General features: G+C 47.3%; 1 protein-coding gene and 1 non-coding gene across 2 annotated transcripts in view; one reads left to right on the forward strand and one right to left on the reverse strand.

The window, feature by feature from the left end:
* The window catches only part of CNNM4 (cyclin and CBS domain divalent metal cation transport mediator 4), a 34,154-nt gene that overhangs the window by 4,606 nt on the left and 9,040 nt on the right, over positions 1-20,508 (reverse strand). Inside the window, exons 2-5 of the mRNA XM_015238830.3 lie at positions 5,023-5,166; positions 4,634-4,768; positions 3,587-3,756; positions 3,275-3,371 (exon numbers count right to left, since the gene is read on the reverse strand). Coding sequence (XP_015094316.2) covers positions 3,275-3,371; positions 3,587-3,756; positions 4,634-4,768; positions 5,023-5,166 — 546 coding nt within the window. The remainder of the gene's footprint in view (positions 1-3,274; positions 3,372-3,586; positions 3,757-4,633; positions 4,769-5,022; positions 5,167-20,508) is intronic.
* Positions 9,737-9,809, forward strand: TRNAD-AUC (transfer RNA aspartic acid (anticodon AUC)). The gene has a single exon. It is a non-coding gene; the product is annotated as a tRNA-Asp (tRNA).

Genomic DNA, 20,508 nt, shown 5'->3' on the forward strand with positions numbered 1-20,508 from the left:
GCAGTGGTTCGGTTTATTTATTTATTTCAAATGGAGGTACTGGGGGTTGAACCCAGGACCTCATGCGTGCTAAGCATACACTCTACCACTGAGCTATACGCTCCCCATCTAAGGACATAATCTTAAACATGGAAAAAGGTTTTTTCATTAAGAGGTTTACATCATGGTGTTATTTAAAATATAGACCCCCATGAATATGCATATGAGGATAATAAATGAAGGCACATCTGCATAGTGAAATCCTGGTGCCTCTAAATAGAAAGCTTACGGAAAAGTGTCTCGGTTCCCATATTAGGTAATCAGGATTCATACCATGTACACACAAACTCCTGGCCATCTGTGAAACAAGAGCCAGAAGAGGAGAGGGAGGCTGAAGCGTTGGCCAGCGAGGCCAACATGGTCCGCTCTGTTCTCACCAGACACCCCCTGCTCAAAGGCCATTAATGGCTTTGTACTTCCCATTAGTCAAAAGCTGGTTGTGCTTGAACAGGACAAGTGACTTCTAAGTCACCTTTTCTTTTTTTTCCAAGAGGATCAATAGAAAAGTGTGCTTTCGTACATTTAAGAAGGGGAAAAAAAAAACCCAGCTGTACAAACAAAAAAAGGGGGGGGGGCAGTTGACTGAAGTGATAGGTTTTTAGCAGCTTCTTTAAGTCATGCACTGAGACTGGAGCTCAAAGACACTCGTGATGCCCTGAACCGCCTCTGGGCTCACCAGCCCAGGCCAGAACTCCGTGGACAGGACCACCACCTTCCACCACCCTCTGCTGCCTCAGGATACATGGCATGGGGATCCCTCGAAGTGAATGATTCTGGAGCCAATATAGTTCCCACCGACCCTGGGACAGGGCTCAGGAGGGTGACATATCAAAGGCCAGAAACAGCGCCGGCATTTATCTGACCTTTTCCTAAATACTTTCTGATTGGGATGTCACACTTCAGTTGTGATAGATAAAAACCAAATAGTAAGTGAGTGCTAACTATATGTCTTGTATCAATGCTCTCCCTCACTGCTCATGACGATTCCAAGAAGTGGGCACATGTATCATTCCCATCTCACATGAGGAAACCACACTTAGAGAGGGTAAGTCAGTGCCCAGAATCATTCAGCTGGTATCTGCGGAGACTGCAGTCAACCAGGGCGGTCTGCGGCCACACTCCTAACCCGCCCAGTGGCTGCCTCCCACTGGCAGTTGGACACCAGCAGCAAAAGAATGAAAAGCAAAGCCTGTGAGGAAAGGTGGAAAGATTTTCAGAGAAAGCTGGTGGGATAACAAGTCATCCTGCTGAGGTCTGTGAGTGACCCTGAGCAGGCAGTGCAGAACAGCTGGGCTCACTTGGCCTGGCCAGGAACAAGACACTCTCTAGTCCCAGCCTGTGTGCCTGTGCCTGTGCCTGTGCATGTGCGTGTGCCTGTGCGTGTGCGCATGTGTGTGTGTCTTCTCAAGGACTGAAGGACCTTGGAGGAAGCTCCTCCAGGACCTGGGCAAAGGCACCCAGTAACTGGGTCCTAGGCCAAGCAGAGCCAGCACAAATCAGGCTGGCCCACAAGTGTGAACAGGCGGGATGCCCGCAGGTCCACGGGCAGGGCAGAGTGTGTGTTGGGGGGGCTAGTGCCTGCTGGGAGAGGTTAATGCAGCTGCGGGATGCAGACTCAGGCGACAGGTGGCAGTCAAACTTCTCCAGCCATGCCAGGTTACCTGAGAGCCAGGAGAGCAGGGAGTTCCGCTTGCCAGGCGGACACCCGACCTGGGTTGAAGGCACTGGAGCAAAAGAGGAAGAGGTCAGTGATGGGTGGGGTGGACATGGAGCCACAGGAACAGGACGGAGAAGGCTTGCTGCAGCAGAGAGGTGGCAAAGTAGAAAAGGGGAGGAGCTCAGAGAAGAGCGGAAGCTGGTGGAGTGGGCCCAAGAGCTCCCACAGTGAATACAGAGTCCCCCAGAAGTCATCTTCCCTCCCTTCCAGGCACTCCAAATGGGAACTGCGGGTCTCCAGGTCAAGGGACAGAGCCTAGGACCCTGACCCAGGCTCGGAGGCATCGCTGCAGAGAAAGAGTGCTTGGAGGACTGTTCTGTGACTGTGTGCCCTGCTGAACAAGATTTCCCAAACTGGATGGCAAGAGATGCTCTTGGGAGGGGCAGAGAAGTCCTCCCATTCCTAAGGCATCTGGGCAGAGGCCATCTGCTCCAAAACCCAGCTCTGGAGCCTTGTTTCTCACCCACTCTCTCTCCGGGAGCCTGCTCAGGCTGGTGGATGAGCTGAGCTGTATCAGTACGCATGGGTGCCCGGCCCCCCACACAGGGTCCTCTCTGTAAGGACAGCAGTAGGCTGTCCTGTTGAGAGCACAGAGACTGCCCAGAGGCTGCAGTGCCTCCTCGCTGTGGGCCTATCCCCAGCACCAAAGCAGACTTTCATTCTCCAGCCCGCAGCAACCAGGGCCCCTCTTAAGGCTCGGAGGGGACACACAACCAGCAAGGAGCTGGGCTCGGTGAGATGTGGGCCTCCTCTGCAAGACCCCTCTGGCAAGGGCAGCCTGAGCTGCTCGAGACTGAAGAAGCAGAGGGTACCAGCGTTGCCCTTCCCAGCACTTTCTATAACCTCGCTCAGAGGGTGTCCAGTCCCCTATTTGTCCCCAAGTCCCTTTACTGCATCAGAACTGATCCTTAACCAAAAGGCAGTGAGTGGCTCAGCCCTCAAAGAGCCAAACCCATGTGCAATCTGTGCGGCCAGTGGGCCCTGGCCTGGCCCTCGACCGGGGCGCTTTGGCCTCCTCCCCCCATCGCAGTCTTCATGAGCAAGGCCCTGCCTCCATCTCAATTCTCCTCCTAGCATCATGGCCAAGGAAGGCCACTGTGGCCCACCTGCCCGCTGGCCCATTCAGCTGTCACATGTCCCCCTGCTCGAGGGCCACTAACAGCCTCCTGCTTCCTATCACAAGCAAACGCCTCAACTTTCCAGGGCTCCCTGACACATACCCATGTTTTCTTCATCTTCTGGGAGGCTGGTCTCAGGTCCCCAGGACACACTCTCAGCTCCCTCTAGGCCTCTGCTTGGACCTCCTCCCCATCTCTTCCCTCCACCCTCTGAACTCAGTTCCCAGGGACAAGTCACTGCTCTTCCCAGCCCTGGAGCTCTGGCCCGCGCTGGCCTCCTCTCCCCCAAGCCACCTGGCTTACGAGCCTTCCAGATTGCTCTAGGTTCTGGAGGGCCAGTCCATGTCCCTCCCGGTCCAGGCATGCTGGATGGCAGCCCAGACCAGGCCCAGCAACTCACCAGAGGGGGACGCGGACAGGGCCATGGTCCCGTAGTAGGAGAAGGCGCCCGTCTCAAACTTCATGTTCTCCTTCCCGGCCTCCACCTCCACCTTCCCCTGAGCATACACAGGTCAGGGTTCCAAAGACAGTGGGAAGGAAAACACAGATGGAGTGAGTGGGGGTGTGGGCCGCACGGAAGAAGAGCTGGTGCCCGCCCTGAAGACCCGGGGCAGGAGGAAGGGCACGGGGGAGGTGGGTGGGAGCAGAGGCTTGAGGGCTGGAAAGCACTGGGACCCTGGGTCCCGGCAGGCGAGGGGCGGGCCAGGCTCACCTGCAGGATGAGGATGAAGTAGTCGGCCGGCTTGTTCCGGGTGTACAGGTAGTGGCGCACGTAGTACTTGTTGTGCTCATCAAACTTGAGCTCCTGAATGACGTCTGGGTACTTGAGTAGCCGCAGCAGGATCTTCTCTGATATCAGAGAGGGGCTAAACTGGGGGACTTCTGCAGGAGGAGAGACGAGGACTTCACGCAGGGCCGGGAATACAGCCACTGCCACACCCCTGGAGGGAGCGCCCCCAGCTCCTGCCTGCCTGCTGGGCCTGAATGAGGTCTCCTATACTAACAGAACACGACCTCAGGCAAATCCCTTCACCGGTGCCTCAGTTTCCTCATCTGTAAAATGGGGATTTAAAACTTCACAGGGCCGCTGTGAGGGTAACAGGTAAAGACATTTAAACACATGCTCGCCACATGGGAAAGGCTTGATATATGTGACTATCATTATGGTCATTATCTGTGTCATCAATATCCTAGCAGGAAAAATGCAGGGGAAGAGATTATCACAGCTTTAGCAAGTTAGGGCCGGGAAGGAAGTTGGACTGGGGCAGGGAGGACAGAGCAGGCAGGCATTTTCCTAATCAATCACCCACGTCTCCAAAGGAGCTTTGAACCAGAAGCAAGAAGAGAGAAGAGTCACTGACTAGAGGTCAGGTCTCCTGGGACCCAGCAGATGCAGGTGGAGGGGAGGCAGAGACAGATCCAGGTGCTGGGAGAAGGTAAGTGGGCAGAGCTGTGGGCTGCACCCGGGAGGAGGCAGGGTGGGTGCAGGAGGCACATGGAAGGGAGCCTGGTACCCACCTCAGGTCCCCCCAGCAGTTATTTCCAAAATAAACCCGAATCCTTCCTGGAGGTTTGCCAACTGCAGGAATCTCATGGGGTGGTGCCTCACCCTTCCCAGAGGCAGCCAAACTTTCCTGGAATCTTTCATCTGCTGCAGCCCTCGTCCCCAGAGGGGGCTGGTGGGGAGCAGCCAGAGACGGGTCTGTCTCCCTCTGGGACTGTATCCACTGACACCTGAAGGCCTTCCTCCTGCTCTTACCTGTGGCCAGGAAGCGATGAGCAGCCAGAAGTAGCTGAGGTGAAATTTTCACCTTGAGCTCATTGTCAGCATCCTTGAAGGCTGAGAAATCACGTTTGTTTTTCTCAGATACCCGTTTCCGACTTCGGTTGTCAGCTACAAGAGAAAGAATCTGGAACTGAAAACAGCATCCCCCAGGGACTCAGGAACAGCCTGGAAAACCTGGCAGCAGCATCTGGGCCGAGGCACAAAGGCAGGAGGAAGGAAGGTGGCTCCTCTCACTGCTCTGAGCAGTGTGCTCCCAGCTCCCCTGCCCAGGGCCAGCACCCAGCCTCCCTGTCCCCGCAGTGGCCGTGCCACCTCGGGACAGACATCAGTCTGAGTAGCACAGGGTGTGGGGTGACACTCACTGTACATGTCAGACTCATCCAGGATCTCGGACTTGATGATCTCCTCGATGACGTCCTCTAGGGTGACCAGGCCCAACACCTCATAGAAGGGGTCACCTTCGCCCTCGTTGTTCACCTTCTGCACTATGGCCAGGTGGGACTTCCCTGCAGGGACAAAGTCCTGAGTCAGACAAAAGCAGAGCGACTGGTCACGAGACTCCTCGAACAAAATGGGGCCATGAGTCACTGGGGTGGCATCATGAATGGCCTTTTCCCTTTTCTGTAATTCTTTAAGTTTCTATTGCAAATAGATATTGCTCTTATGAAAAAGAAAACCAAAAGTATGTTTTAATTTAAAGGCATTTACCTACTCCTGGGCACATATTCGGAAGGAACTCTAACGTGAAAGGATACATGCACCCCAATGTTCACAGTAGCACTGTATAAAATAGCCAAGACATGGAAACAACCTAAATATCCATCGACAGATGACTGGATAAAGGAGCTGTGGTATATTTATACAATGGAATACTACTCAGCCACAAAAAAGAATAAAATAATGCCATTTGCAGCAACATGGATGATCTGGAGATGATCACACTAAGTGAAATAAGCCAGAAAGATAAAGAAAAATACCATATGATATCATTCATATGTGGACTCTAATGAAAAAAGACAGTAATGAACTTATATACAAAACAGAAATAGGCTCACAGACATCGTAAATAAAATTATGGTCACCCAGGGAGAAAGGGGGTGGGAAGCGATAAATCGGGAGTTCGAGATTTGCAAATATTAACTACTATAATACAAAATATATAAAAAATAAATTTAATCTGTATAGCACAGGGAACTATATTCAATATTTTATAGCTACAATTGAAAGCAAGAATACGAAAACGAATATATGTATGTATATGTATGACTAAAACATTACACTGTACACCAGAAATTGATACATTGTAACTGCCTGTACTTCAATTAAAAAAAATATTTAAAAGCATTTAAGGACCATTTGTTTAAATAATTCTATTTAAATGCAAATGGCAAAGCCCTGGATGATGCTGTGTATCAGGGGCTCCCGGGACCCCTGGGAAGGGGAGAGATCCAGCCTGACAACCCGTGGACAAAGAAGCCTTCGGACAGAGCCCTGTGGGCTAACTGGACACAGGGCTCCCCAGGGGGCCACATCACCCACCCCCTACAGGCCAAGGGACACTCACATCCCTTCACCCAGTTCTCCTTGGCAAAACTCCCCTGCATGCCCCCAGGAGCTGTGATCCTGCCCAAGGCAGGGGCTCTCAGTTCCCAAAGCCATTAACAAATTAGCCCAGGCTATAATTAGGCCAGGCAGCTTCTATAATGAGAGGAGGGCCACACTTCCAGCTCCAGCAAGAGAAAGTTAGGAGGCAGAGGGTGGGAAGGAAGGATCCTTCACAGAAGCTGCGTGGGGCGCAGGGCTCCCAGGCCCTCCTCCGGGTCCCACCCTGCTCTTGTGTCCCTCGCCCCACCGTGAGATGACGAAAGGGTGACAGCCAAAAAGGGCCTGGCCCACACTCTGGGTGGAAAGGGACTGGGTGTCCCACAGGCAGGGACACAGGTTTGGAGGAGCCTAAGGGGAGAAGCCCTGGAGGGCTGTGAAGGACAGGTCAGTGTCTCCTGTCAGCTTCGTCTTCACAACTCAATCTCCGGCCTCACTCTAACGCCCTGTCCGCAGGGGATGTTCTCCAGGTCTCTGCGGCCACGGGGAAACCCGACCCCAGGATGCACTCTTCAGAACTCCTAGGGGCCTCTTAGGGAGACAGAGAGATGCCAATTCCCTTGACTAGCATTTTTAAAAAATAAAGGGAAAAATCTTTATTTCCAAGTATACCACACGTGATGAGGGGGGAGTACCATTTTGTGAAACTTTTTCACAAAATTCTGGTCACTATGAGACACTTATTTTCAGTTGTGGTTAAAAAACTTTCAGTGCCCTGCGGGACAGAACCATGGCTAGACTCGATTAAAACTCTCCCAGAGTCTCCTCGAGATGAGGCAGCAAGAGCCCCACCAAAGTCCCCCCGCAGGCAGCGGCCAGTCGGGGCCAGGCCCCCAGGCCTCCTGGCCCGCTGGAGGCTGCCCATCTGGAATAGCCAGCTAAACCACGTCACCAGGCAGGATCCAGGACTGAAGTGAGGCCACCACCTCCAGGCTGGCTCACTCTTAAGAAACTGGTGTTGGGGGAGACACGCAGTCCCCAACAGGTACTCTGGCTGGTGGGCAGGTAAACGGGCACTCATTTCAGAAGGCCAGACTGGCAGCGTGTCTCAAAATTAAGGGTCCCAATGCTTGGACTCAGAAATTCCACGTATAAGAACTTATTCTCTGGACATAATTTTCAAAACGCAGAAAGAAAAGCAAAGGAGTTCACCAGAACACCCTCTTTAACAACCTCAAACCTCAATGGTAATGGAGCAGGGGTACTTAAGTGGACCCATGGCTGCTGTGGGGAGAATGCGGCAGAGCTGGATGGACTGAATGCAGAGTGAAGCCCTCGAGAGGCTACAGTGTAAGAGCAAATAATGGGACAGGATACATGGTGCCATCGCCTGCAGACAGGGAGGTGGGGGCTTGAACTGCCCAGGAAATGTCTGGAAGAGGTCACAGCAGTCACTTTGGGGGTATTTGGAGACTGAGGGAGGGGCCCTACTATCCCTTACTTTATGCCTTTCTCCATTGTTCTATTTGCTGGGCATGTTTTACTTCTAGAGTGTTTTTTTGTTTTTTCAATTGAGAAAAATTAAAGGGAAAAACAAAATGAAAGGGAACAAAGGGAAACCGGTAAGAGTCTAGGGTGAGCAGGGACCCTCTGTGCCTAACTTGCCAGACTGAGCCCCAGGGAACAAGGCGTGTGTCTGAATGTGGCGGCTCAGCTGGTGGCACGCTGCTCACTGCCCAGGAGTCAGCAACCTGAGAAATCGTCCTCCTCCCCGCTGCACCCTCTAACTAACCCAGAGGCTCTGAACAAGTCCTGACACACAAACAGTCGCAGGTCACACTGAGCCTCACAGGGAAGGGCTGGCAGCTTCTCAGAAGGATGCAGATATCCCTCCTGCAGATGAAATGAGCAGATTCCTTGAGCCACTCAGCCCTCCTGCCTTCTCTCTGAGGCTTCTTTGTTCCTGGAATCCACCAGGGCACATGGCCGCCCTCTAGTGGCAGCACTTGGAGGTGTGCAGACACCCGGGGCACTGCGCCCCGCCAGCCTTCCTCTGTAGACTGAGAGCTTAATGCCCTGGTGTTGACTGTGACTAGCCTGTTGAAGCCCCACACAAAGGTGCTGGGTGGAGGCCAGTCAGTCACCCTCTGCTGGCCCAGGCACAGGACCCTGGGCTGTGTTGGCCTTTTTCTAATTTATCTACCCAGAGGGGCCATTTTTTGGTCTTAGCAGAAACTTCTCCTCCACTGGCCAGAGAACCTCTCTTGCCAAAGTCACCAGTGACCTCCAATGGTAGGGTCTCATTCTCAGATGACCTGCCCAAGCTGCAGTCTCTGACAAGGGATCAACTCTCTCCCACCTCCTGGAAATCCGTCCTCCCCTGGCTTCTAGTACACAGCTCTCCTTAAGTAACTCTGACCTCAGGGCTGCTTCTCCCTGGCCTCTTAATGCGAGAGGGTCCCAGGGCTCAGTCCTTGCACCTGGTCACTTGCCTCGTAACTTTAAATACAAGCTGTAAGTCAAGGTGTCTCAAGTAACTATTTGCAGACTAGCCCTCTCCTGTGCCCTCCAGACTCGTATATCCAGCTGCTGGCTGACAGCAAGCTCCATGCGGATGTCTAACACCTTGAACTTAACTCGGCCAATACTGAGCTCCTGCCCTTCCCCCCAGGCTTCCCCAATCTCCACCCATCCTGTTAATGGGGCCCTGGTGGAAGAAACTTTGCCTCCTTTAGTTCTCTACCCTTCTTATCCAACCCAGTCAACAGATCCCATCAGCTCTGTCTGCAGAAGACATGCAGAATCCAGCGTCTTCTGGGAGCCTCCGCTGCCACTGTCCCGCCCCAAGCCACAGGCATCTCCTCTTGCCCAGAGGGCGAGACCCCAAGTCCTCGCCCTGGCCCCCAAATCTACTCTCAGTACAGTAGCAAGGGGGACCCTCTTACAGTGGAAGTTACAATGTCATCTCATACCGTACCCAAAACCCTCCAGCGGCTCTGACTCACTTCAAGTAAATGCCACATTCCTCCCAGCGCCTGGTCCCAAAGCCCTTCCTGCTGACCTCCTCCTCCTCTCTCTCAGGCGCCTACAGGCTCTTCCTCAAACCCCCAGGCTGCTCCCTTCGCCTGGCCTGCTCCTCCCCCACACCTCTGCACAGCTCAGCCCTGCGTCAGGTCATTGTTCAATGTTCAAATGTCACCTCATATTGAATACAGCAACCATTCCTCCCACACCTCACCCCTGGTCGTTAGTTTTTCACCTGAGATAAACAATCCAATATGCTGGTTCATTGTGTTTATCGTTTTCTGGCCCATCTTCTCCCACTAGATTGAGAGCTCCGTTACAGCAGAGGCATCAGTCTGTCTTCCCAAATCTCAGGACAGCGAGTAGGCGTTCAACGAATATTTGTGGAATGGACATTTCTTGGAAAAGGAGACATAACTAATGGGGGAGGGGAAAAGGGACAGAGACTAGAGAAAGAATTATTTTGAATTTTAGTAATTAAGAAGTTTCTGAAAAAAAAAAGTTTCTGGGGGAGAGTATGGCTCAGTGATAGAGCGCATGCTTATCATGCATGAGGTCCTGGGTTCAATCCCCAGTACCTCCATTAAAAAAAAAAGTTTCTATAATTCTATAAGATGTTAATTAACTGATTTACCATTTAGAATAAGACGATCAACTTAGGACTTATATTTATTATTCTCATTGTATGGAATTTAAATCTAATATAGAACTTCATTTTAATGAGTTACCTTATTTTATATTTAGTGTCCATTCAACTGGATAATTGGGCTTTGGGGGGGGTGGCTAGGGTGAGAAATGACACATGAACACTTAAGTAATACATCTACTCCAAAAGCTGAGAATCCCATATTTTTCAAAGCAGTTCTTACTCAGAGGAAAAAGGCGGAGGAAATACAGCAAAATGATTATATTTGGCTGATCCAGATGAAATTGCTGATATTTGACTATTTTCAATAAAAAAAAAAGACAATTTCATATTATTTAACCAAATGGTATGCGGGATCCAGAATGGTTTTTGTTTCCTTTTTTATACTTTCCTGAATAGAAATTCTAAAATTTCCATAATCAATAGTAATAATCAGAAAGAAAGTAGCTCTTGAATACTCTCACACTGCTTCTCCTGGGGCTTGGGGCTCCCTGAGCCTTCTAAATTCCAGGACTGCTGGGGAGAGACAACCTGGCTGTGGGGAAGGAGGCACCTAGAAGCTGCCATCCCAGGGTCGCCTCTGGGCCACCTGCGGCTCCAAGCTTGCAGGCTCTGCCCTTCGTCAGCCTTGGTCCAGGCTGAAAACCTACACGTGAGGGATCAGCAGACTCAGGCAGCAAGCCCGGGCCTCTTTCGCTGCCCTCTCCCACCTGGAAGAGGGGGCAAGCAGTGAGAGGACCCAGAATCTGCTGGAGTCCCTCGATGACCCTCCCCTGACCTCTTCACCCTCTGCCTGCCCAAACCCCACCCTAGGTGCCTCGTTAGCATTCACTGCCCCTGCCCCGCCCCAGGTCTTCCTTTCCCGCACTCGCAGGACCAGGATGCAGCTCAGCCAGGCTGAGCACTGTGACTTCCATCCTCTTCACGCGCCCCCACCCCTGGGCCAGTGCACAGAAGACGTACCAAACTCTTTGCTAGAAACATATAAGGAGGTCGCCAGGGGTGCCAGAAAGTCCAGCCCTCCGCCTTCCACTGTGTCCTCCCCCTCCAAAAAAAACTTCATAGTTTCTCAAAGACCATAAGAAAAACACATCACTAGGTGCTGGGTTTCAAAGTCCACAGGGCTTCAGGGGGCCCTCCTCACTGGCTCCAGCTGCCTTTTCTCCTGGGGAAGATCCAGGGGCCCCAGAGCAGATGTGGGATCCCCACCACCCAAGATGGTGTCAGCACCTCTCGCTGGCCTCTGGACAAGTCTCTCCTCCTGCTATCCCAGGTCCAGCACTGGCCCTGATCTCTCAGGTGCCCCCTCCCCTGAAGGGGAGAGGCACTGGCCAGGCCACGGGAAGACAGCCTTGGGCCATGGGCCTGCACCTGCAAAGAACAGGCACCCTGATTTCCTGGGCATCCCCTCCTCTGCCTCCCTCCAAACAGCCAGGGCAGGATTAAGCTATTAATCATGCTGACCTCAGCCAGCAGGAGGAGCCGTGGCCCATCCCAGCAAGAAGGCCGGGAGAGGAGAGGAACCATAGAGGTCAGCACAGCTCTCCCATCCCAGTGCTCCTCAGCTCCAAGGGGCTGGGAGAGTTTCACACAAAAAGAATACTGTAAAGGATCCAGAGCAGACAGGGCCAGACTGGGGAGGGCCTGGAGGAAGATGTTTAATAAATAATCAATTTAAAAGAACACTGAGGAGGTCCTTAATTTTAATATAAATTAAAACATAAGACCAGGGTGACTCAAAGAGTGCAGTATTGGAGAGAACAATGAAAATTTTTCTTCGTGATTTGGCAGCACATGTCAAGATGTAAAATGCGTAAAACCTCGGAACCCACCATTTCCTTCACTTCTAGGAAAGACCTTAACACAAAGGAAGCGCCCAGGACATGTTCAAGGTATGCCCGGGAGGGTCCACCCAATGTGGTTTATGACACGGTACTGCAGCCACTAAAAAGGCTGAAGTAGACACAGATTTATTTTAAAAGATGGTGGTTCACCATTTGTGTAAAGCAAAAAGTCACAAAACAGGACAGTAATGAGCGAAATTGGTTTCTTTTGCCTTTGCTTAATGCATTTGAAAGTCAACATGGGGAGGGTATAGCTCTGAGGTGGGTGCGTGCCTAGCATGCACATGGTCCTGGGTTCAATCCCCAGTACCTCCATTAAAAATAAACAAATAAGTAAAACCTAATTATCTCCCTCCACAAAAACAAATAAAAATTTAAAAATTTGTTAAATTAAATCAACATGTATTACTTTTTGATTTTTACACTTATAATCAGAAAAGACAGAATGAGATCTCATTTTGAGGGAGAGAAGCAATACAGTTCATTGCTAACTGACAAGAAGAAAATGCAACAAAAATATTTTTGTTGATAAGTAGGATGAAGGTACTTGGACTTTTATTTCTTAAACATTTTCCACTTTCTAAAAGTTTCTACAATAAATATATTACTTTGTAATTTTTATTTTAATTAAAAATACAACATACACTTTCTGCACCTTGCACATTGCCCTTACCGATGTCACTGGGGCACAGAGCTGGTCGCCTCCCTGTGGAGAGCTCCACTGGGGGATGTCAGGATGGATCTGATCCTCTGCCTTCAGATGACAGACATACAATTGTTTCCAATCTTTTTACTCCTGCAAACAATGCTGCAACGACCACCCTTGAACGTCCATCATTTGATGCATGTTACACTACTCCACGTTTACAGATGTGGAGTCACTAGGTCAAAGGGTTTACGCACTGGCAAATGTGACAGAAACCTCCAAACTGCCTTCCCCAGTAGGGGTCCCAGTTTCCACTCTCACCTGCAGAAATTATATTCGGTGGCTCTTGACCTATACCTTGAGGTCTAGATGAGGCTAAATGCACAGCAGGTGCTCAAAAAGTAAGCTATTCAATAAATACCACCAGTGAAAATACTACATTAGAGCAGGTTATGTTTTGAAAAGAAAAGAAGTGAAAATGGAAGGCAAGACAAAGAGAAAAACAGAGTAAAGCAGAAAAAAGAGAGTGACAGGAGGATGGCTGCATGGAAAAGAGAAATGGAAGTGGAGACATGGGGGCCACTTGCCAAAACATACAGGGGTCTGCAGGTAAAAGGGGTTCGAGAAAGACCAGCAGATCGACTAGCCCAGCTACCCCGAGCAAGACAACACAGCCATGGCCTGTCCAAGATCTTTCAGAAAAGGGTCTCCAAAAGGGGTACTCATCCCAGTCTCCACTTCCATTTACTTTCAATCCAAGATAAATGAGCAACTTTAGCTTTTGTTTATACGCAGACTGACCAGGTGGGCCCTGACCAGGTCTACGAGCCAACGGGTCACCAGGCACCACAGGTGACCAAGGGGCTCTCGGGCTCCTGCAAGCACTCACCCACCCACTCACACTCCAGCAAATGGGGAAAACATGCAGACAGGCTTACATGTGATGCTGAGTACACGTGACTCAATCAAAGCTCACAAAATGGACAGCTGCCTAACAAGATCCAGGCAAGGAAATCCCAGAGCAAAGAGCAGAGGCGCCTGCAAGGCCAGAGCTGCCCCTCTCCCCAAGCCCCGCCCCAATCAGCACTGGGGGAAAATCAGTAAGGATGGGGTCAGGGCTGAGCAGGTGGCCCAAATAATTCAAAATTAAGAACACTATTTGAAACACAGACATGTAACCACTGTCAGTAACGATGAATCCCAGCATAAGGGTATTCTGTGCCTTGAGAAAGTAGATGAGGTATGTGCTACAGATAACATGAAGTGATAACCATTAGCAAGACATTTAAAAATAATGGTAATTTCGTTTTTAGTTCTTTAAAAATTGCTTTGTTTTATAATATATATATTAGTAAAACAGTACATGTATATAATTTTTGAATGAATGGAGATACAAGTTTAAAATAATTTTTTTTCTAATAGGGTCCATGATCAAAAAGGTGTAAAAAGCTTCATTTATTTATTTCATTCATTTAGCCTGTAAATGTGGCTACACCTTTGTCCCTTGTAGACACTCAGGTGTCCCTCTCAGGCACGGAGCAGTTGGGGTAAGCACCTTCAGGGGAGGGGGGCAGGGGGCTGTCCCACCCAAGCCTTCCCCTACCCTGAAGCATCTCCTACTAGGGACCCTATCCTTTTTTCTTTTTTTTTTTTTTCAGGGAATCTACTCTTCATATGAGGAAACCCAGGCTCAGAAGTCCTGCCCAGGATCATACTGGGAAGGGATGAGCAAGCTGGGATTCAGAAGTGGGACTTCTCCAAACAGCCTTCTTTAAACCCAAGTGCCCCAGGGATGAAGCTGTTGACAAACAGGCGTCAGGGGACCCTAAGACTGGTCTCTCACCCTGGGGACAGGCCTCCATGCCTTTGATTTTTCAGTTAACCAGTAGTCTCTAATTTTTAACCTCTTATGATGGGAAATAAAAGCATATACAATAGTGGAGGAAATAATATAATTACACCCTTCACCTGCCTTAAACAATTAACCACTCCTTTGGCAAATCTTGTTTCCTCTCTCCTCCCACTCACTCCACTGGTTTATTATGAAGGAAATCCCTGATCTTACCTGTAAACATCTATAACTTTTACCGAAGCAAAAGTATCTCCAAAAGTTAAGGACCATTTAAAAAATAAAAATAAACGAAAAATAAAAATTAAAAAAATAAACAAATAAAAAGTTAAGGACCCTTTAAAAAAGCAAAACCACAATAGTACTATCACACTTAAATACAGAATTCCTTAAGGTCAACAGGCAACGCTAATTTCCCCAATTTTCTCGTAATTTTTTTCTTTACGTCTAATTTTTACATGCTTTTTTTTTCTTTCTGATAGTGGTAACAAAAGTAGAAAGGTGGAAATTAAGATCACTTTTAATCCTACCTTCCAAAGGTAACTGTTAACTGTGTGTTTCCTTTGGTCTTTTTAAAATTTACATAATAGATAAAATATTACAATATATATTTTTACCACAAATTGGATCATTGTGTAGTTTTGTACTCTGCTTTTTAAAAAAAATACTTCACATTCTCTGTATTTGCCCATGTCATAAAAACATTTGTAAAAACTGAATGGCTTTGGGGGAGGGTACAGCTTAGCACGCACAAAGTCCTGGATTCAATCCCCAGTACCTCCAATAAATAAATAAGTAAACCTAATTACCCACCCCCAGATAGATAGATAGATAGATAAATGAATAAATGAATAAAGCAAGCAAGCAAGCAAGCAAGCAAGCAAGCACTTTATTTTAAAAAACTAAATGGCTTCATAATATTTCATAATCACATTTACATGTGTATATAATCCCAGTCCCCACTGGGCTCTTAAACTGAGCCCTTCCCCTTTTTTGCCATTATGAAAATCCTTGTAATAAATATATTTGGGTCTATCTCTATATCCTTAAGATAGATTTCTAGAAGAGGAATACTTGGGTCAAAGGACAGGGTTTTTTTTTCTTTAACTGAAGTAGTCCATTACAATGTGTCAGTTTCTGGTGTACAGCACAATGTCCCAGTCATGTATATACACACATATATTCGAGGACAGGGTTTTTTTTTTTTTAAGTTTCTTAAGTTATCCAAGGAGTAAGTTCAGACCTCATGCTGGTGTCTTGGGCCTCAGTGATGTGGAAACCTCTCCTGGAGCACACGGCAGCGAGGGACAGCTCGGAAGGCAGGGACGAACACACAGAGCTAGAACTACCTTCCTCATCGGAAAGAAAGAAAGTGGAGAGAAGATGCTGGCCCGGTGGCCCTGCCTGTGAGTGGAAGAAGAAACCACCAGCCTCCTTTTGACTTTAGACTCTTCCAGTAAACTGCTTCTCCCTCTTTCTGCCCAGTCCTCTCTTCTCAGGAGCCCCTCTGGCCTTTCCCCGGAATCCCAGCCCCTGGCCGTCGGGTCCCCTGCCCAGGAAGAGCCCCTCCTCATCACTCCCCTGCAGGACTGCTCAGCCTCCCAGCTCACCTGCCTTGGGAGGCACCCGCTCTTTGGACCTGTCTGTGCAACCAGCTAATAATCTATGGACAAATCAATCTACAAACTGGACCACTATTAGCGAGCCCATGGGTCCCATGTTAGTCATGAAGGTATAATAAATTCTATTAAAATCATTCTAGACCTTGATATCAAAACCTGAACAGAATAACTGTGGCAACATTTTATGTGATGTAAGAGGCTTATAACTGGTTGTCAGCAGGAGAAGCAGGAGATGGGGAGGGAGAGTGATGAATATTATTTGCTGTGTTCAAACTTGCTCATCTAAACTGGGATATTAGTTAAAAGAGGGGAAAAGACTTAATTATTAAGCAATTATTCTTCCTGCCACAACAAACAAAAAACCGAACAGGGACATCTTGTAATATCTTCCACAATTTCTTTTTTAATGGCAGGAAAAAAAAAACACAAAACTATAGACCTGTCTCTCTCATGAACATAGATGCAAAAATTCTAAATAAAGATATTGGCAAATCAAATCTAGTGATGTGTAAAAAATGTACATCATGACTAAGTTGGTTTATTCCTGTTACACAACAAATGTTTACAGATTAACATTAAAAAAATCAGTCAGTGTAATTCAGATAAGGGAGATTAATCATTTAATCATCTCAATAGATATTTTAAAAGCATTTGGTAAAATTCAACATCCATTCATTACAAAAACTCTCAGCAAACTGGGAGGAGGAGGAAATTTTCTAGATCTGATAAAGGAAATCTACCCCCAAACTATATCAAAATCTAAATAATGATAAATTTTGAAAGCTTTCCCCTGAAATGTAGGAGACAAGGATGGCCACTGTATACCAGTTCAACACGATCCTATGTCCTAGCCAGTGAAATAAGGCAAATATAAAATGTACAAAGATTAGCAGTAAGTAAATAAAATTGCCACATTCAAAGGCAACATAATTGTGTGCAGAAAAGCCAAAAGAATCTAAAATAAACTATTAGAATTTAAAACAGTCAATTTGGCAAGGTCAATGGATTCAGTCACTATTCAAAAATTAACTCTATTTCTCTATACTTGTGTAGTATACTATAACTGGTCTCTGAACCTAGTTCCAGGCACAGAGCTTCAAAAGCCCTAGGATTTCCTGATTTGAGAGGGTTGTCTTTGTGATGTTAATGAGATGACTCAAGGTGGCACCCTGGATAGTTTCAGATGGGGCTGGTCACCAGTTAAACAAAGGCTCTACCTCCAGGGAAGAGAAGGAGAGACAGAGTTCAATCACTTAATCATACTAAGGAAGGCCTGATAAAAACTCTGGATCTCAAAGCTCAGTGGAGCTCCCAGTGTGCGAACCCACTGAGGTACCAGAAGGGTAACATACCCTGATTCCAGGGGAAGAGGACATGGAAGCCACCTGTCCGAGATCCTCATAGACAGAGCCCATCCTATGTGCATCCTTTAAAGTAAATCCGTAGGCTAACATTGTAAATCAACTACACTTCAATAAAAAATAAAATTAGAAGAAAAACAAAACTGTAGGGGGAGGGTATAGCGCAGAGCACATGCTCAGCACGTAAGAGGTCCTGGGTTCAATCCCTAGTACCTCCTTTAACAAAACAAACAAACAAACAAATAAATAAAATAATCCGAGTGTAGCACTTTCCTGCATTCTATGAGCCATCCCAGCAAACTATCAAACCTGAGGGGATTGGTGAGCACCCCTGAATTTATAGCCAGTTGGTCAGAAGTACACAAGTGGAGTGGAGAGGACCCCACTTATGGCTGATATTGAGGTGAGGGCCCTCCGGGGAAGACTGAGCCCTTAGACCCGTGAGGACTGATGCTAACTCCAGATGACTGGCATCAGAACTGGACTGCAGTACACGCTGGTTGGAACAATCTGCAGCAAACATTTGGAAAATAAAAATTTGAAGACACCGCTTAAAATCACCAAATACCCAGGAATAAATCTAAGAAAAGCTGTGTAAGGCATCTACACAGAAAACGACTCTATTATTGAAAAGAATTAAAAGAGCACAAACAAATAGAGGGGAACCATGTTTCTAGACTGTAAGATTCATTATCATAAAGAGATCAAGTCTTCAAGTAGATCCACAGATTCAATGCAATTCTACACAATCCCCAGGCAAAAGGTTAAGAACAGTCGAGACAAGCTTGAATAACAACAAAGAACAAACATTAACATTAACATTACCAGATATCAAAGCTTACTGTAAAACTACTGCAATTATGTCAACACAGTACTGCAACATGGAAAAATAAACAGGCCAAAGGAAGAGTCTAGAGACAGACCCACACACATAGCACGGTTCAGTGGGGAAAGGATAGTCTTTTCAGTAAGTTCTCCTGGAGTAGCTGGATATCCATAGGGCCAAAAAGAAAAAAGAAAAAATCTTGAGCTGTAACACATCAAAAACAAAAATAAATTCCAGGAGGATTATAGACCTCTAAGGTAAACAATACAGCTTCCAGAAGATAACATAGGATTCTAGTTTCCTGACTTTCCTATAGGCAAAGAATCTTAAACAAGATATCAAAAGCATTAACCACATGGCTGATAAGCATGAAAATACGCTCAACATCATTAATCACTAGGGAAATCCATACTAAAATTACAGTGATTACCCCCCCACACCTACCTGACTTGTTAAATAAAGTAAAAATAAACAGTCAACAATACCAGAGTTGTGGGGACAGAAGTGTAAACGGATATCCAAGCACTTTGGAAAACTGTCTCCTCTCTGCCTATACTGTGCCCTAGTAATTCTACTCCCAGGTATATTCCCAGCAGAACTGGCTACATATAGTCACCAGAAGACGCACACAAGCGTGTTCTTAGCAGCATTGTTTGTAATAGTCTCAAAGTGGAAACAATCCAGATGCCCACCAACAGTACCACCACAGTGTGTTTCTATCATGGAAGACTATACAGCAGTGGAAAAGGAATGACCTACAGCTACTCCCAACACAGATGAAGTTCATAACCTTAATGCTGAGCAGGAGTCAGACACAAGAGTATAGACTACATGATTCACTTACAAAAGTTCAGAAACAGACAAAACTAACCCATGATGATTTGGGGGCAGGGGCATGGGAGGCTTGTAAGGTATTGATAATGTTCTATTTTCTGGGCTCAGAGGTGACCTTTGCGAAAAACTATCAAGCTGAATCCTTATAATTTGTGCACTTTGCTTCAAGAAAAAGTTTACTTTAAAACAAATCTAGGTGGTTGCCAGAGGCTGAGGGTGGGCAAAACTGGTGAGGGTGATCAAATGGTACAAAGTTCCAGTTATAAAGATAAATAAGTCATTAAAACTAGGGGGAGGGGGAGGAAGAAGAAGAAAAATAAGTCTTGGGGATGTAATGTGTACAGCATAAGGACTATAGTTAATAATCTGTATTGTATATTTGAAGGTTGCTAAGAGAGTAGTTCTTAAACGTTCTCATCACAAGAAAAAAATTTCTGTAACTGTGTGGTGATGGTTGTTAACTAGACTTACTGTGAAGACCACATCAAAATGTACACATAACTCAAATCACATTGTTGTACTCCTGAAACTAACATAATGTTATCCATCAATTACATCTCAATTTTTTTTTTTTAATGTAAAACTGACAGTAAATTTTCTAGCCTGGGGTAACTGGAAAAGCCCGATCTTCTGGTCTCTTTCTTAAATATCTAGAATCTCAAGTGACACGGAACAGCAGTCGAGCTTGGCCTGTGGGCGGGAGCAGTCCAGGGTTGCCCCTGGGGAGTCTCTGTTCCCTTGGATCCCCCTCTTGTGTCTTCTGCTTTTCTGTCACAGCCTCTTGCCTCCCTAACTGGGGCACCAGGGAGGGGGCAGGTGACTGGTGGATTCTGAGATGAAAGGACCCACATAAAGGCGCAAATGGGAAACGTGACCATGCTCCTTCCCAGCCCAGACGTTGCTCCCCAGAGCAGATGTTGCTCCCACAGTGAGAATACGAAGGTGCTGGCAGCAGGGTGGCAGACTGAACTCTGCCTGATTTGCAGGAAACAAGAAAATGAGGGGAATTTGCTCAGTTTTAAGTTTCTCTTCCAGACATTTTTTTCTTTATCTTTTTTCTTTTGGGACATTTTTTTCTTAAGCTCTGGCTTCTGTTACCCCTAACATACACACTAGGGTCCAGATAAGATGGCATTTGAATTAGTGTGTAATTATACAGCAGCTCTTTTGACCTCAATGTATTCATAATTCCAAGAAAGACACCACACCCAGACAGTGGGGCAGCTGCCACCCAAGCCAGGATGTGAGAACCACCACGGCCCAAGCTGGTGTCAGCGCCAATGGGAGCGCCTTTTGGATAGCAATAACGGTCATTTTTCAAATAGCTGGCATTAATTGCATGATGACTTGGTGCCGGGCGCTGAGCTAAGCCAGGTACGTGCTTTACCTCATCCCGTCCTCCCCACAGCCCTCTGGGTTGGATGCTGTCATTAACGTGGATGACCAAATCACCAGCCACCAGAGAAATTTTTCTGAGCTCAAAAGTCAGTCACTATTTCGGGCCTTTTACAAAACAAACTCCACTGCATAACCATTTACCCCCTTTTTAAACTTACTCTTGGGTAAGTTTGAAGAGAGATGGATGTACTTTTAAAGCAGGACTCCAGGTGACCATGCCTATGCGCATACATGCGTGGGGAGGGGATAAATGTGT

This window comes from Vicugna pacos, chromosome 28, assembly GCF_048564905.1.
Source record: "Vicugna pacos chromosome 28, VicPac4, whole genome shotgun sequence".
NCBI lineage: Eukaryota > Metazoa > Chordata > Mammalia > Artiodactyla > Camelidae > Vicugna > Vicugna pacos.